The 16787-nt window shown below is 46.8% G+C and overlaps 1 protein-coding gene across 1 annotated transcript; it reads left to right on the top strand.

The window, feature by feature from the left end:
- Positions 1-352: 352 nt before the first annotated feature.
- Positions 353-12368, top strand: rnd3a (Rho family GTPase 3a). Its single transcript, XM_086148001.1, has 5 exons — positions 353-641; positions 833-920; positions 9403-9512; positions 10798-10932; positions 11981-12368. Exons 1-5 carry the CDS (start codon positions 492-494, stop codon positions 12227-12229), a joined length of 732 nt encoding a protein of 243 aa, XP_086004127.1. The 5' UTR covers positions 353-491; the 3' UTR covers positions 12230-12368.
- The last annotated feature ends 4419 nt before the right edge of the window (positions 12369-16787 follow it).

Raw genomic sequence — 16787 nt, 5'->3', positions numbered from 1 at the left:
ACCTGCCAAAATAATTGCCCACCCCTGATAAAGAGACACTCCGTCATTCGTACTTGAAATAAACATACAAGCATCAACATTAATTATTAAAATGACTATTGTTATTATTATAATCAACATAATCATTGTTGTTGCTGTTACCATTTTAACTGTTTTAATTAACAACATCTGACAAAGCCTTAAGGAAAGGATCTTATCATTAATTCTTAATGGAATTCTGTGAGCCGTCGTCTCCTCTAACCAAGCGGGGGCGCCATCATGGCGGACGGACGGTAAAGCGCATGCGCGTGAGCGCCTCTGCTATTGGTTCCTGCGAGAGTATAAACTGCGAGCAAATGGAACGTGCCGGTTCAGAGCAGGCGGACGCACCGGCGACGTAGCTCCACACCGGCTGCCCAGCAGAACTCACACAAACAAACAAACAAACAAAAAACACCCACACTCACACAACGGTGGACTAGTTTTCTCTCATTTCGCCGCGGCTGAAATCAATGAGGGAGAGACGGCCAAGCCGCAAACCGTCCGCGAAGCCCGGCATGGAGCCCAGCCCGAGTGTGAAGTGTAAGATCGTGGTGGTTGGGGATAGCCAGTGCGGGAAGACTGCGCTGCTTCACGTGTTTGCCAAGGACTGCTTCCCAGAGGTGAGACACACGCACACGCACACGCTTTGTCACCTCCGTGGACGCACCGGCGTGACACTTCCCGTCCGCAGTGATGGATACGTGTATTTATTTCTTCGGGTATGCATAGATGATGTCACGCTGCAAGCAATACTCCTGTGCTCCTGTACGTGAACCCGTGTTTTGTTTTTTTAATTTCTCTTTTCCTGCAGAGCTACGTCCCCACGGTGTTTGAAAACTACACGGCCAGCTTCGAGATTGACACGCAGAGGATCGAGCTGAGTCTGTGGGACACCTCAGGTAATCACGCACCGAACTGTCGCGGGAGTGAGATGTCCGGACACGCACAGACACGCACCTCCCCCCCCCACCTCCTCCTCAGATGCTTCACAGGCTCAGTGTGACACCTGAGAGGTCAAATGTGTCTGCACACACGCACACGACACCCAGGTGTGTGTGTGTGTTTGTGTGTTTAAATGATGGAATTAATCTGTGACCCATTTTGATAGATAAAGCCAGGTTAAATCCCAACCTGGCTGTTGTGAAGTGACAAGTTGCTACAAGCTCAGGGCGAACTGAGGCTCAAATGGACGCCGGTCATTTAACTTTTACCTTCTCCGGATCCCAGCTGTCTTGAAACCAATCCGAATCTGTTTTTCCTGATGTAATTGATAAGAGGGAGAAGGACAATAACAGGCTGAAATCAGCTCCTATTCATACATCTGGATAACATCCTCGGAAAAACTTGGGAAAGTTTAGTTTTGCAACATTTGTATTGGCTCTTTTTCTTTTTTTTCCTCCTCATGTTGGTTGGACTTTGTGCTCAGGGTTCCAAACCAGCTGCTTTGTTTGTGTGTGTGTGTGTGTGTGTGTGTGTGTGTGTGTGTGTGTGTGTGTGTGTGTGTGTGTGTGTGTAAACAAACCCCATTACCCTATCCATCAATGCTCAGACATTGAATATCACAGCAGCCAGTCAGGGAGGCATGAGCGAAACATGCGTGTGTTGCAAATGTATGTGTGTGTGTGAGATGGGCGGGGGCAAACCGACTGCCAGCTGTTGCTTGTCTCCGACATGGAATTCCTGAGCGGTGGCTGAGGAACTTAGACTTTTTTTTTTTTTTTTTTTTTAAATAAAAGAACCCCCACTGGATCAATCTACTAGATTTTTCTACAAACCGGATCCTCAGCTAGCCTCCAAGCAATATGTATACATTTTTTTTTCCAACTTATTTTATCCCCACAAGAGGAAATGAAAAACAAGGGTAATTCTTTCCAGATTTCAAAATTCTATCACCCCTGCAGTTTATGTGCAATGTGACAGGCAGAGAAATGAAAGCCAGCCAGAGTGAGAATTTTTGTTTTATCACAGCATGCTGGCCGGCTGCCTAGAGCCGTTTTTCTTTTTCTCTGCTTCATAAAACTGTGTGTGTGTATGTGTGTGTGTGAGTTGGGGTGGTCCCTGTAAGATCACTGGATGTGTGATGAAGCTAGACCCAAGACACACACGCACACCGTCTCACTCAGTGACTGATTGATGCCGCTTTCGGGCTGCAGTGGGTCTTTTGTATGTACCAACGGCCAATCCAATCGATTCCTCCTCCTGTGTGCGTGCGTGTGTGTGTGTTTGCAACCCTGAAATGCACTCAACAAATACCAGGACGCAGAAAATGAAGATAAACAGACAGACAAGGAAGCCCTCCACCCCTATACAAATACACACCTACACACAACCATGGCAGGGGTTTTGTTCTGTAGTGATGAATGGCCGAATGAGTGACTCCTGTGCGTGCGCGTGTGTGTGTGTGCGTGTGTGTGTGTGGGCGCGTGCGCGTGAAAGAGTAAATAGTTGTATCACCTTCCATTTGTCCCACCCACCTCACTGGCCTGAAGGCGGGTCTGCGCCGTATCTTTTGATGCTTCACACTTCTTTCACCCGCGGAGGAAGTGGTTATTGCTGTCTGTCTGTCTGCTCGTCTGCAAGGCCCGCGACGTTGTTTGTTGGTGAGGGCGGGCAGAGAGACGGGGCTCAGCACCTTCAGATCCCTCTCTAGCTCATCACCGGAGAGGAAATTAAGTAGTCGTGCAATTAATCCTGTTTTATACGCCGGTTTATAAGGAGTCAGTAAACAGGCATCTTTATTTTTGCCTGCGCGTCAATAAAGAAAACCAGCGCAGTAATCCCGATTTTGCATAGTCTGCTCTCAAAGCAGCTGTGATTTCATTTTTTTTTTCCTCTATGTCTATCCCCCCCCCCCCCGTCGCACAGTGACACAGGGCTTCACATAGCTGAGGTGGTAATGTTGTGCCATTATTACCCCATCCTGGTTAACAGAAGGGGGGGCGGCAATCACCGAGTTGGAACGACAGCTGTACGGAAAGGGGACAGCGTCACGCTGCGTGCTGATGCCTCTGATTACAGAACGCTTGCGTGCCGCCTAAAGTCGCACTACGGGGCGTTTTGACACCGTTTGTCATGGAAACAAGCAAATGGCCGCAGTGGCTGGAGGTCACTTGTGACCTTTTGTTTTACTTCTAGAAGGAACCGGGAGACGAGCTTGGTGCGTTTTTACCAAAACAGCTGCCTGACAAGGAGCCAAGATAAGCTGTATTGCGAAAGGTTGGGTCACAAGTGTTTTATAGGGGGTTTGTCACCATAGTTCCATTGTAAACTGACGCACTCTGCACTGAAATAATGATCTCAGGGTTAAAATACAAAAAAAAAAAAAAAACTGTAGAATGGAATTAAAATAATTAGGGATGTGATTTTTTTTTTTTTTTTAATTTGGGTTAAATTTCAATACTCTAAAAAAAAGAAAAAAGGCCAAGAAAGTTGGATACACTTTGGTTCCAGCTTCCTAGATAACATCCTGTAGTTCTCAGAGCAAGTTTTTTGGTTTGCCAGACAGTTTTCATGCACAGTAAGCTGGTATCTCTCTCTCTCACACACACACACACACACAGTGTACCATTCCTGTGTCGGCAGCCATTGTTGCGTTGGATCACATTTCTGGGCTCAGTGAATTGGAGCTGCATGTCTGGAATTCCTCAGACTAAAGGTTTCTACTTCCTTCTCCACAAAGACCCCTATTGTGGCCGGCGGGCCCAGAGCCTTAGAAGGGTGAAAGAGAAGCGGCTCGGCCCTCCAAAGCCCTGGAGGGACGGAGGGGAAGAGAGGGGTCCGGTCGAATTAAGGCGGAATTTGCCGAGCGGAGAGAAGCCTGAGCTGACGGGACTGACGGGGCCGTATGAACTAACAGAGAGCCGATTAATGGACTTCCTGTCCGCCGGTGTCATGGAGGGAATTTGTGTCGCGCCGCTCTTGACACCGAGCTCTTCCCGCGTGTCGCCTTTCTCTGCAGAACCCACGCCCCCTTCACCTGTTCGGTGTACAGCTGTATCGATGTGAGCAGCTCATCTCCGTTTGGGTTTTACATCTGGATGCTTTTTTTTCTTCTCGCCGCGGGTTCGATGACGTTCTTATTTTCCTGTCCACAGTGAAGCTGGATAGGTAGCAAAAAGAAACCCAAAACAATCAATTATGAGCAAATTGTAGATCTGAGTGGATTTCTGCCAAAAATGTATTTATATATGCTTTTGCTATCCTTTTATTTTGGTCTTTTAGTGACCAAAAAATATATTTTTAGAATTTGCCAGATTGTCGTTAACTGCGGGCCATTTTGTCACTGCAGAATTAATTAAGGAATGAACGTTTTAGTCATCATGAGTCATTGAAAGATCACACTTGGGTTTGTTTGTTTTTAAATAAACCTGCTGGTTGGTTCTGGGGTTTAGAAAGAGAAATGGATTATTGACAGTAATGGGGCGTGGGTGCAACGAACAAGTCCATCAGAGGGACAGCGCACGTTTAGATGTTTTGGAGATAAGCTCATACCGAGGTGGTTTGGAGGGATGGTGGAGGATCCAGGCACGAGTTAGAGAGAAGATTTATGGATGGAGGTACGGAGGACAGGAAGTTGGTTGGTGTGAGAGGAGAGGGTTAGATGGGGAGAGATGATCTTCTGATATATTAAAGGTCTGATTCTGGGGTCCCGACAGTCTTCTGTGTTGTAAGTCAACACTTCCTGGAGTTAATAGCGCTTCCTATTGCAAAATCCATCTTGTTACTGGAACATTTTATGATGTATTGAATCATAGAACACCGCAACATGCAATCTCGTACCCCACTACAGCGTTACGATCATAAACCCACCCCAGAGGGGAACATTTCTACTAATTAAATGATAAATAACCTTAAAAGGGATGACTGGATGTGTGATTTTTTTTTTTTTTTTTAAATCCACATTCAAGCTGGAGGAATGCGGCAGGGGACTCGGTAACCACTCGTGAAATTGCTCTTTGCGTCGAAGGCCGTTTAAAGGTTATAAAGGACCTGCGGTGTTGGAGACTGTGGCTGGAGCCGCCTGTCACCTTTTTGTTGCCACAGGTGTGCCTGCAGGTTTTACACCTTAACACACACACACACACGTGCGCACATTTGCTGTTACAACTATGTTAGCTATGCAGTAACTCTGGCAGGCAGCAGGCCTGTTGCTGTGCTTTCTGACCTTCAGTCACAGCTGGCTCACCTCGGGGACGGACAGCATTTGTGTGCGAGACCAAGCGAACGTCAGGCAATCGTCTGTGTGACTCGTCCTGTTCTTTACCGAGGGAGGTTCTTAACCAGATTACAGAGAAGTTAACTTTAGTGCGATTTGAGGTCTTCTCTGCGGCGGGCACATCTGGGAAATGTGAAAAATGAGTCGCGTCATGTGAGCCGAGTGGAATGTATTTTCCGTCTCGCTTTTAAGTGTGTTTCTTGCACAGAGCGGTGCCGGGCGGCGTGGAAACCGGCTTGAAAATACACATTACCGAACCGGGGAGGAAGAACATTTTTGAAATCTTGGAATCCCTCCAGCTCAACTGCTCAGCGGGAGAGGGGGGGGAAAAAAAAACAAAAACACTGAGGACGTTTGCTATTGTTTTCAGATCACGGCGTATTCTCTCTTTGGTGTGCACGTTGTTTTGTTATTTTTTTTATTGTTGTTGCAAGCTTGACACAGAAGTGTGTGTGCATGCGTGCGTGTACGTGCGTGTTTTGCAAGCAAGGGAGGACAGGGTGTGTCTTTCCAATTTTAGAAGTCCTGTGGGAGAACAATGACAGAAGCTAATTAGATGACAGTCACCAGGTCGGGTGGGTGTGTGTGTGTGTGTGTGTGTGTGTGTGTGTGTGTGTGTGAGGTTTCTCTTATCTTTCTGGTGGGCCGGAAGATGACCTCAAAGCATAGCTGAGTCTTAAATGCCGGTCTAAAGCGGTGAGACAGCAGCAGATAAGACCAAAAAAATACAAGCCACCCCCCCCCACACCATTAAACGTCCCCTGAAGAACATGGGACACTCGTGCACACTCTTCGCCTCACCTCTGCAAGTTCTGCACCTCGCTGGTAGTTGCGGCTTATTCTCTCTTCTGTTTACATTGCAAAGTGAGAAATAGATTTATTCATAGGATTTGCAGCTTTGTGTGTGTTTTTTTTTTTTTTTTTTTAATCTGCTGGTAAATGCAAGGAATTATGTGAATAAATACAGAGACATGGGGAAACAGGACCTCAAGCATGCATGCATGCATCCATGCATGCACACTGTACCTAATGACTCGGATTCATGTTTTCTCTCATTACTTTTGTTAGAAAACAATTCATTGCAGAATGTCAACTCCGGCCGTCCCTTTTAGCCGAGGGATCTTATTTTCCAATGATTGGTTCCTGGAGCCGAGGGCCGGCTTAAATTTTTTTTTTTTAAATTGGCCGAAAAGACAAGCGATGTGATCCTGACCGCGCAAGACGGGTGTGAAAAATTGTAAAGTAATTCTTGTGGTTGATCCCGAATTCCTCCTCACCTTGCTCTTCTTGTGTCGCATCAGCGATAGTTGCCTTTTCTTTTTTACCTCTGGGATTGTTTCCAAAAGACCCCTGAGGACGAAGTCTGAGAGAAACAAGACCTTCAAATCAAAAACGGTTTGTGACAGGGACTTAAAGCTGATGTGCTCTGTTTTTATCCTGGTCTGATGCTCAGTCAGCATCCGTACTTATTTTTTCAAGCGACTACGAGTATTAATTCAGACAAACTCTTGCCTCAGTATTTCAGGAAAAAAATCCTATTGCTGAATTCTATGAATGGTAAAGAATTTCATTATTGCTTAAACAAACAACCGCTGTTAGAAAAGTTGTCTCTAAATCTGTAGCCATGAGGGTTGGATCCCTGATGTCATACGACCAGCGGCTTTCCACAGCATGGAAACAACCAGCGATTTGTAAAAACTTGTTAAATTTTGACCCATGCATTTCGATGGTTTATTAAAACTAGCTGTTTGCATGGGCAACTCCTCCCTAGTACTTGGGTTCTTTCATGTTGCAGGTTCCAAAGCGACTGCATCGTCTTTCTTCTTCTCCAGCGTCTCTGCAGACGTCCACCATTAGTTCTCTTGTGAATATTGGAGATATTGATGTATCTTTTCAGTTATCAGCATGTAACTGTCGGCGCTGCCGCTGTAGTTGTTGTTATTATTAGTAAGATCATTTCTGCACCATCTCGATTGTGCTCTCCCCTTCGACCCAAACTGGTTGAGACAGAAGGCCGCCCACATTATGCTGGGATCTGTGCAAGGTTTTCTCGCCGCTGTCACCAAGTGCTCTGTCATCGGGGAATGTTGGATTTCTTGAAATCCGTTAAAGTGTGGTCTGGAGACGCTCTACATTGAACGTATCATTAGATAATGTTTTTGGCACCTTATAAATAAAATCAGACGTGACCTTGTTACCTGCCGTGCCACAAGGCCATGTCCGGATTTGTTCATAACCCAGCGGTACGACGTAGTGATTGATATTGTCATTGAAGAAGACGGAATGAGTTTATCCATACAGACCAAAACTTCATTTACAGGCCTCTATAAGTTTGGGTCTCAATGAAGCTGATAGTTGCCCCGCTGTTTGTTTTGTCTTTTTCAAAATAACCCTAAAAGAGCACAGGCTTCCACTGCAGTCGGTTTAGGTCCCATTAGTCGATCCATTTAGCCTGAGCGGTAACACAGGATCCTGAATCCTCCGACGTGTCTGCAGGCCAAACCGGAACTTTGCTGGTCCAGCGGACGTTAGCTGGGATGCAAATGCTTTCTTGCTTCGTGGCTCACTGAGCAGCAGCGGTTCCAGCCTCACGCACCCGCCGGATTCGCTTGCCTTCGCGGTCAGCCTCAAGTGATCACTTGAGGATGTGCAGATTTTTAGTTATTTATTTAGTTTACACTTCTGGTTCACTTATCAGCCTTTTTGGGTTGCCTCTTGGAAAAGGAAGACCTTTAATGGAACGAGAAATAGCCATCTGAAGTGGCTGCAACCCCCGAGACCAGCGAGGGCACCCATCGCACGCGGCACTCGTAGCACTTTGCATTCTAAAATTGATCTGGTGGAAGAGCTGGCGGCGCCCACTGCTCTGCGATAGGACTCGCGGCAATCCAGAACATTTACCTCCAAATTACCAAAACGTCAAAAACAAGCAACCATTTAACCACTCTGTTCAGGGCCGCCCTTATTGATTGGTCACACTTAACAGTTGTATATTTCCTCACAGATTTGTTTATTTTTTCCTTGATTGGAAGCGGCCCCCCCCTTAGAAAAGAACCAGGGGCTCCATCCAACCCCCTCCCTGTTAACCTGAGCTGAGGGAGGTGGTACTTTCATTGTACCCCTGCTTTGTTGTGCAATGGCCAGGCCTGGAAGGAAGCATGGATTGTTTAAATGGTGTCATCTCCTACCCAGACTGTTTAGATTAGGAACCCTAGATCTGAAGAGTGTCTGTGTGTGTGTGTGTGTGTGTGTGTGTGTGTCACTATGCATTCCAGTACTACCCCCCCCCCTCCCAGAGCAATGTTTGGAAAGGACCTCCCAGGAGAACCTTCAGTTACCATAAACAAATTCTCTAAATTTTTTGGCAGCCGCATGCGTGTGGTCAGCCCCTCGCCCGTCATGTGATCTTGACTCACCTTGACATTCCACCCTCCTGCCCCTCCACCCTGCCCTTCCTGGCTGCCATGTCTGGCAAAGAGCCGGGGCGTCTCCTTCACACATGGTTTCAATTGGAGAAGCGAGTGATTTCCTCACTCTGAAGTTCCTCCATCGAGGATGTCTTCAACAAGGGGATCTTTTTTTTTTCATTCAGCACTTTCTTTTTTTTTTTTTTTTTATTTGTTTTCCCTGCATCGGTTGCTACGAATTCAGCCGCTGCCGTACGCACCGTGATAAAACTGGCACGATTCCTTTAAGTTCCAAGAGAAATGACCATTGTTTTATTTTTATGCCGTTGGCCTCTGCCCTAAATGCAGACCATTCCTCCGTGATGGAATGATCAGATTTCATGTTATTAGGGGCATTTAAGTCATCTCGGTTAAAAAGGCACCCCCTACCAGCCCGGGATAAATGAGTGCAATCGTGCTTGTTATCTGCTCCAAACCACTGATAGCCCGGGTTTCCATCGCAACCGGATCCTTGTCTTAATTATCTTTAAGGAGGGAAAAAACATTCACTAGCAAAGCGAAGCTTGAAAGTATCCTCGGCTCCGCCGACCACCTGTTCTTCAGATGTTTGCTTGTTTGCAGGACAGCGGCGGAAGGGATCTCTGCAGGAAGTCAATAATTCATAAGGATGAAGTGAAAATAGGGTCATAGTTACAAGCTGTGTTGGGTAAACTTGTGGTTTGTGTTTAATATCTGTATCTCGTTTCTTCCCTGTTGCAGGATCTCCATACTACGACAACGTAAGGCCTCTCTCCTACCCGGATTCCGACGCCGTGCTCATCTGCTTTGACATCAGCCGGCCGGAAACCCTCGACAGCGTATTGAAGAAGGTTATTTGCCCTTTAAATCTGCTTGACCCCTCGTCTCTAAACTCTTCGTTTTGATGGTCCCACAAAAAGCTCGTGGTACAAGACTTGTATGCTTAAGTCCTGTGATTATAAGTTGTTGCTACTGGCTCGGAGATCCAGTAGCAGGATCATGATGATGGGTCTACTGTCCAACATGCACGTGAATCAAACAATATGGCACCCAAATTTAAACCCCCTCAGGATCTGCAAGGCGCTTTATCTTGGTTTTGTTTGCAAATTAAGGTTGGCTGTCTCAAAACCTCGAAAAATGACCTGTGATAGATGTGTGGCCAGCCTTTACTCACGAACACATCCTTGTATTCACCAACCGCCAGATTGTTGTGGTAGGAACCACAGGTTGGTCAAAACCGGTGATAACGCCACCTCGTATCTCAGTTCTGGTCTTATCAAACTTCGATCAATGACAGACAAAAACCAACGCCGATGAGAAGGGTGAACACTGGTTCCCTTGGACCAGGGACAGGAAGTTAAGGCCATTTGCAGTCCTCAAATGGAGCGGTTCAATTATCGACAAGATGCGAGAGAGAGACAATTTATGTATACGTAGCTAGTTGAAGAAAACTGATCATGGGTACATTTTCCGTGTCCTTGCAACCTGAAGGTCGAACAGGAGGTTCACCTTCAGGCGTGAGCTGCACCAGTGAACGGTACAGCCTTTGGCCCGGCGCCTGTTCCAGTTCTTACTGTTCTCAGGCCAAAAATCCCAACAGGGACGGAGCTAGGTCTTAGATGCTCAGTCAGCTTCCGGTTGCGTATCAGACAGTTTGATCGAGCCGGGGTCTCGGCTTTGAGTCACGCAGTGTTGCTGCAGACCGACACAGCTCAACACGATTTCCTCTTTAGATGCTGATGAACTTGATCCTCCCAAAGAGCCTTCCCGAAAGGCACATTAGCCTCCGATTAAAGCCCCCGAAGAAATTCCATCGATCACAGGGCACGTATTGTTGTCAGGCAGGAAACACGGGGGATTATTTGCTGCTCCAACCTTTGTTCTTAGTAGGTGGGTGACTCGGGGCGTAACTCGTGGGGTCTAATGTCTTGGCAGCGTTTCACAAGTTTGAGCTATTGTCAAGTTTATTTAAATTTATCATTTCGGAAACTGGACTGCAGTATTGATCTGCTGATGATTAGACCCTATCCAGGGGGCGGCGGTAGATCATTCCCTCTTTGTCCTGCTGCCGCTGAACGAATGAGCAAGCGAGGTATGAATAATGCATGATTGAGACCTTTTATCTTTGCTCCCCAGTGGAAAGGCGAGATCCAGGAGTTTTGTCCGAACACGAAGATGCTGCTGGTCGGCTGCAAGTCGGACCTGCGCACGGACCTGAGCACGCTGGTGGAGCTCTCCAACCACCGGCAGACACCGGTGTCCTACGACCAGGTACGCCTGCAAAATCTATTTAAACGCATTCAATTCAAAGGTAATAGTGAAGCATGAATGACTGCACATCTTTAATTTAAGCCATGTTTAATTGTCCCTGGACCTTTTAAAATAATTGCAGCAGTTTTAATTAGTTCCTGAAAAGTGTCACCAATCCAAGCTGCTTTTCCGTGTATTTACACTTCCTATGAAGGTTCTCTAACAAATCCCCCACTCAGGGAAAAGTGTCAAGCTATGTGAGCTTTTTCCAGACTTTATCTAGGTGTGTGCAGAAACCGACGGCCGCAAAAGGTCTACATAACAGTGGAGCTGTTGATCGCTGCTGTCCCGCATTGTGCGAGTAAATCTCTACGAATTTTCTCATGCAACAGATTCAAATCCAAAGAGGGGAGCAGACGGTGTTAAAAAGAAAACATTGTTTTTAAAGAGTATTTTGCAGTACCATATGGAGGCGGCTTGTCACCTTGTGCACACTTGGTGGTCATGGAGTTCCGTCGTCTGGCAATGTATGAATATATATGTCTTCCGTTGGCCTGTGACCGGAGCAACGAGGCCCCTGGTGCAGCCGGGGGGCCCGACATCCTCCTCTGACCTTTTTATTGTATATTTACATAAACCAACCGACATGTGTTGGAACGGGCCGTAACACCTCCGGTGAGGTCCCGGCAAGTCCGTCTCAGCCTCGCTGCGATAAATATTCTGCCCCCACTCGGGCAGATGCAGTTATCTACCAAAAAATACATTTTGTATTCGCTCATGATGATAATGGCTAGCAGCTAATTGGCTAACAGACACTTTATTGTAGCTGTCGGTTAAAATGCTACGTTGCTATGAAATTCCGTGTTGGCCTAACCGGGCTAATACCGCCGATTGCCCCAGACGGCCTTGCGGCAGGCTTACCTCTCGGAAGCAGCTCAGAAGCCAAAATAATAGCTTAAGTTTGAACTAATGATGCACGTCTCACCTAAGGAGATCTGAGAAATTCACCTTTAACCCGTAAGCCTTTCCTCCCGGCCGCTGACCCCGTTTGCCCCTCTGCCCTCCGCAGGGATCCAGCATGGCCAAGCAAATCTCGGCGCCGTACATCGAGTGCTCGGCCCAGCAGTCGGAGAACAGCGTCAGGGACATTTTCCACGTGGCCACGCTGGCCTGCATCAACAAGAACAACAAGAACATCAAGCGCAGCAAGGCCTCCCGCGCCACTAAGAGGATTTCACACATGCCCGGCAGGCCCGACCTGGCGGCCGTGGCCACGGACCTCCGGAAGGACAAAGCCAAAAGTTGCTCGGTCATGTGAAAGAAAAAGACCAGAGGGGGAATTAGACGGAGAAGGACGATGACAGGGCCCGGTGAAAGCAGGAAGTCACAGCGCGACGCTCTTTCCTGCATGTGAAAGACCCCCGATTTGTCCGGAAACGGGGATTTATAAGCTTCACTTCATGTACATGCGCTGATGAAAACACGTAGTAGCGCCCCAACCCTCGTGCCCTCCCATCCCCCACCCCTTGCCCCAGCAGACGAGGAAGCGATCGGTCGGTGAACTACCTGCCGGGGGGGAATGGGGGGGGGGGGGTGAACCTGCCGCCCGGAGGAAGCAAACGTGGAGCGATGTCATTAGGAACCTCCATCGGAGAACCTGGTTCTTTTGAATGCGTGCCAAAGCCGGCCGTGGGCTCGGGGGGGGAAGGAGGGGGGGGGGGGTCTGCTGCCTACAGGGAGCAGAAATGGAGCTGCTGTTGTTTGTGCTGGATCAAAGACTTTTTCCTTGCTTGGAGGGTTTCTACAACACGTTGCCACTGTGGTTTGACTCTTCCCCTGCTACCGCTAACCGACGGCTCGCGTGCAGGGCAGAGCAGACGTTCCCAGCCTCACACAATGGAAACCGATGCTGCCCCCCCCAACCCCCCCCCCCCCCCCCCCCACCACCACCACCCTTTTTGCGTCTCTGATTTGTCGTCCGTATAAAGTGAAGTCCTTGATATGTAACGTTGTCATTGTTTTCAGCTCCATCCTGTTTTACGTTGCGAGCACTCTGAATTAACACAGCCGTACATCCCAATTCTCGTCCCTAACCCCCCTCCGCGGCGAGTTATACCCCCATGCGACCGCGGTTTCCATCGTTGTCATTGTCTGACATATTTCTGAAGAGCCCCTCATGCGACACAATGGGGCAATAAGAAAAATGAAGCTGCCAGCGTTTGGCAGCTTCTGATCTACAAAGTTCCCTGCTTGTCTGCTTGTGGTAAATAGATGCTCCAAATCAAGCGGCCTCTTATTCCGGCTTATTGTTTTTTTTTTTTTTTTTTTAAGATTTACGAAAAAAGAAACTTTCATCGCGTAAAGGTTTAGTTCCATTGACTAATTGTGGAGAAGTGAAGGCACAGGACGCTTCTGCTTTTCCTCTGCGCTTATTTTTTTTCTTTACAGAAGTTGAAATAAAGTTTTGTTTTTTTTTGTTTTGATTTTTTTACCCCCTTGAGGATTTGAAATGAGCGGCTAAATAAATCGCTGTTACATATTGAGCAGAGCATCTATGTGGCTGTGGTGAGTATAATTTTTTGTTTTCTGTGTTTTTTTTTTTTTTTTTTCCCTGACAATTACCATCGATCCTTTATCCATTTACCTGCCATTTGACTCGAAAGCAACATCAAGCGAGCAGCTTCGAAGTGGTCGTCCACAGCCGCCTTGCAGGTGTTTGCCAGCTGATTCATACCTCTGACTGTTTATTTTCATGTTTTTAGATTTAACTCTAAAATCTGTAGTTATCAAAAAAGCAAGTCCTCATCGCTCACCTTCCTCATCGCAACTATTAGAGCAGCTGGCGCTAACTTTGCCTTAATATCCGATACAAGCATTCGTAGGCCTCCGTATCGCTGGGCAGGGATTTTTCTACTGTGACCTATAACATGACATTCTAGTGTAGGTAGCTGGTAATGATATATTAACCCTTAACACTAGGTTTCTATTCAAGATAGCTGCTCACGCTGACGTTTACAGGTTATCGTGGCAAAAAAAAAACAACAAACAACCCAGCTTAGTCTACTTCTGCTCATGTTGGAGTAAAGAAAAACTTCATTTTATGAACGTTGTAAATGCAGCATCTTTGTCTCCGTCACCATTCAGCTTCAAAATCCAAATGCGTCACGGAGGTGGCGGAGCTGTGCTCGCACGCGTGAGGACAATGCGAAAAGGGGGTTTCGGGATCGGTCGGCTCCGACATCGCCGTGAGCGGACAAACAGCGTGATGCACTTTTTAACCGTAACGTTCCTAGTTTGAAAAAAAAAAAAAAAAAAAAGTAATTCTTCATTTCCCTAATCTATTGTTTTCTACTCTTGGACGCTGTCATGTCTTCTTGAATGTCGTCACCTTCCAATGTCTGTGCCAATGTTGTTCTCCTGCAATATTTATTGAATTATATATTTTTTTCCCCTTTAGAATAAATGCAAATGAAATTGATTGAAGGGAACTTGTTTTTTTTTCCTGTTTGTAGAGAAAGAGATGCGATAAATATAATTAAGTGAGTTTCAGAACCATCCACAGGGAACAACTATCCATTTTAAGCAGAAGGGATGCAAGTTTCTGTTTACCTGGAGGTCTGTTCCTACAGGCAGACATAAGGGGATTTGCCTCACAAGACTGAACGACCACAGCGAGTGCCCAAGCCGGGGCACAAGCAATGCCGCAGAACCGCAGATTTTCGCAAAAAAGTTTGCCTGCGATGTTTGAGTTTTATATTGCACTCCATGTCAATTTGAGGTCAATTGCAGAAAGTGGAAACTTCACAATTCCAGGACTACATAGGTCAAGGACCCCGATGTTGGTGGTATATCATTGTTGGGCTGTGGGTTAGCACTTCCCATCTCACAGAAAGATGGTCCCTGGTTTGATTCTGACAGGTGGGCCTTTCTGTTGGGATCTCCAGGTTCCTCCCTCAGTCCAAAAACATACAGGAGGTTCATTGGCGACCCTAAATTGTCCAGATGTGTCCATGACAGAGTGAATGGTTGTGTATCTCCATGCGTGGCCCTGTGATGGACGGGTCCAGGCTGGACTCTGCATCTTGCCCAATGACAGCAGGGACAGGCTCCAGCACCCCTGTGATCCTGATCGTAGGATAAGCTGTATAGATATTGAATCAATATAATTGTTTTTCTTGAGTCCGCTACAAGAACCGATACATTCTGTATGGGATCTGTTTGATGTACGCTTTGCTTAGAGTTGAGGAAAGTACCTCTGCGTTCATTCACACCCGCCAGTTTGTTTCAATTGTAAATCAAGGTGTGCTCTTGTAAACACTGAGATTAGATCGGGTTCCTCTTTTTTTCCAGAAAAGCTGATTGCTAAATCCGATAGAGATGTCATGTCAGCAGTTGTGGTGTAAATATTTCCATTCCAGGCGTATCTTTGTGTTTATGTAAAGAAACTTACGGTTGCTGTGGGGAAAAAAACCCAAATATCTCTTGTGTAAAAACTGGAAATATAAACGCCTGGGCTGCTTTTTTGAGATCAGATGGATGCATTTAGGTAAATATGGGGAGGAGGAACTAACCGTCAAGTACATGTAGTCAGAGCTTGAGAATTTTGAGCTTGTATACCTTTAAGCTAATATAACTGTCATCTCACACTCTGGATTTGTTTGTTGTGACAAGCTGACCCCCGATTGTCTCCTTCCCCCCTCTCATGAGCTAATCGTGTTCTATTCACTCCCAGAAAAGACACACCTGCGCTGTTTTGTCCCGATTTGCACAGGTGTGTCCTGTTTCCCGATTTCCAACAATGCATCGCGGTGGCGGCGGTTTCTCCTTTTGCTTCCACACAACAAAAAGCTATTTATGGGCGTCACTGGATTTAAATGTGCGTTTGGTGGATTATGCTATGTTTGCTTTTGCCCTCGTCCGGGCTGCTCAGGGTGACCCAGTTAAAACAAGAGATGGGAGTCTAGCATTTGTTTAGCTTTCCGGTGTAAGAATGTCTGGGCGTGGATTGTTTTCACGACCAGACCTGCAAAGAGACAATAGTTGCGACGGATTGATGACCCCGTAAAAACGTCAACCGCCCATTCAAGCGGGGGCCGTTTACCAAAATGAAAAGAAAAAAAGCGTTTGGGGGGGGCGACCTGTCAGACAATATAAATTATTAAAAAAATAAATTGAACTCAGGTGAAATATCTTTGAAGGTGCAGTGTTTCCGTCAACATAAAAGTTGACCAACGATGATAAATGCTTGTAAACCGTGCTAAGATAATACAACAAACCATATGCTGTGTGAGAATGACGTTAAACTGATGAAAATCCGTGGATCATTACACCGCCTCGGGCCTTAATAGAGTTAAAAGTGATATTTACACCCCTGACATCCGTGTCTTCGGCGTGACGAGCGTCCCCTTTCAGAAAAATAAGTTGGGCTTGAGTCTCCGGCAGACCTGACGTCTCGGCGAGGAGCGGCTTCTTTAGTTGCCGAGGGAAACAAAAAGCTCTCTGTGACCTCCCCGTCTGCCTGAAAAAGCTGGAGGGCGGCCGGAGGCGGGCTGCTTTCACGCCGGCAGCGGAACATTCCCCCCCCCCTCCTCCCCCGAGCCGCTGAACATGCCGATCGCCTTCCCTCACGCAGCCAGGAATCGTGCAGTGACTTCATCACATGCATAGCCGGAGATTGTTGTGCTGCGGGCGCCGAAGGACTGGGGTGAAAAAGCAAAGGATCTGCAAATGTTCTTTTTTTTTTTTTTTGCACTCGATTTAAGACCTATTTTCAAGACCCGTGGCTAATTATCCTCCCGAGACGATCGGTACAATTGGTTTTAAACGAACAGCCAAAAGGGAGCTTTCCAAAGAACAGGGTAGTGCTGACTGCTAAA

This window comes from Fistularia commersonii, chromosome 6, assembly GCF_037954325.1.
Source record: "Fistularia commersonii isolate RoL2024-O1a breed Wild chromosome 6, RoL_Fcom_v1.0, whole genome shotgun sequence".
NCBI lineage: Eukaryota > Metazoa > Chordata > Actinopteri > Syngnathiformes > Fistulariidae > Fistularia > Fistularia commersonii.
Note: the sequence above shows the minus strand (reverse complement) of the source record. Positions and strands in the feature narration are given on the sequence as shown.

Excerpts from the sequence above, each read along its gene's own strand:
- rnd3a (XM_086148001.1), top strand. The coding sequence starts at position 492 with ATGAGGGAGAGACGGCCAAGCCGCAAACCGTCCGCGAAGCCCGGCATG. Across the intron at positions 921-9,402 it reads GAGTCTGTGGGACACCTCAG|GATCTCCATACTACGACAAC; the intron begins GTAATCACGCAC and ends TCCCTGTTGCAG. Across the intron at positions 10,933-11,980 it reads CACCGGTGTCCTACGACCAG|GGATCCAGCATGGCCAAGCA; the intron begins GTACGCCTGCAA and ends TGCCCTCCGCAG.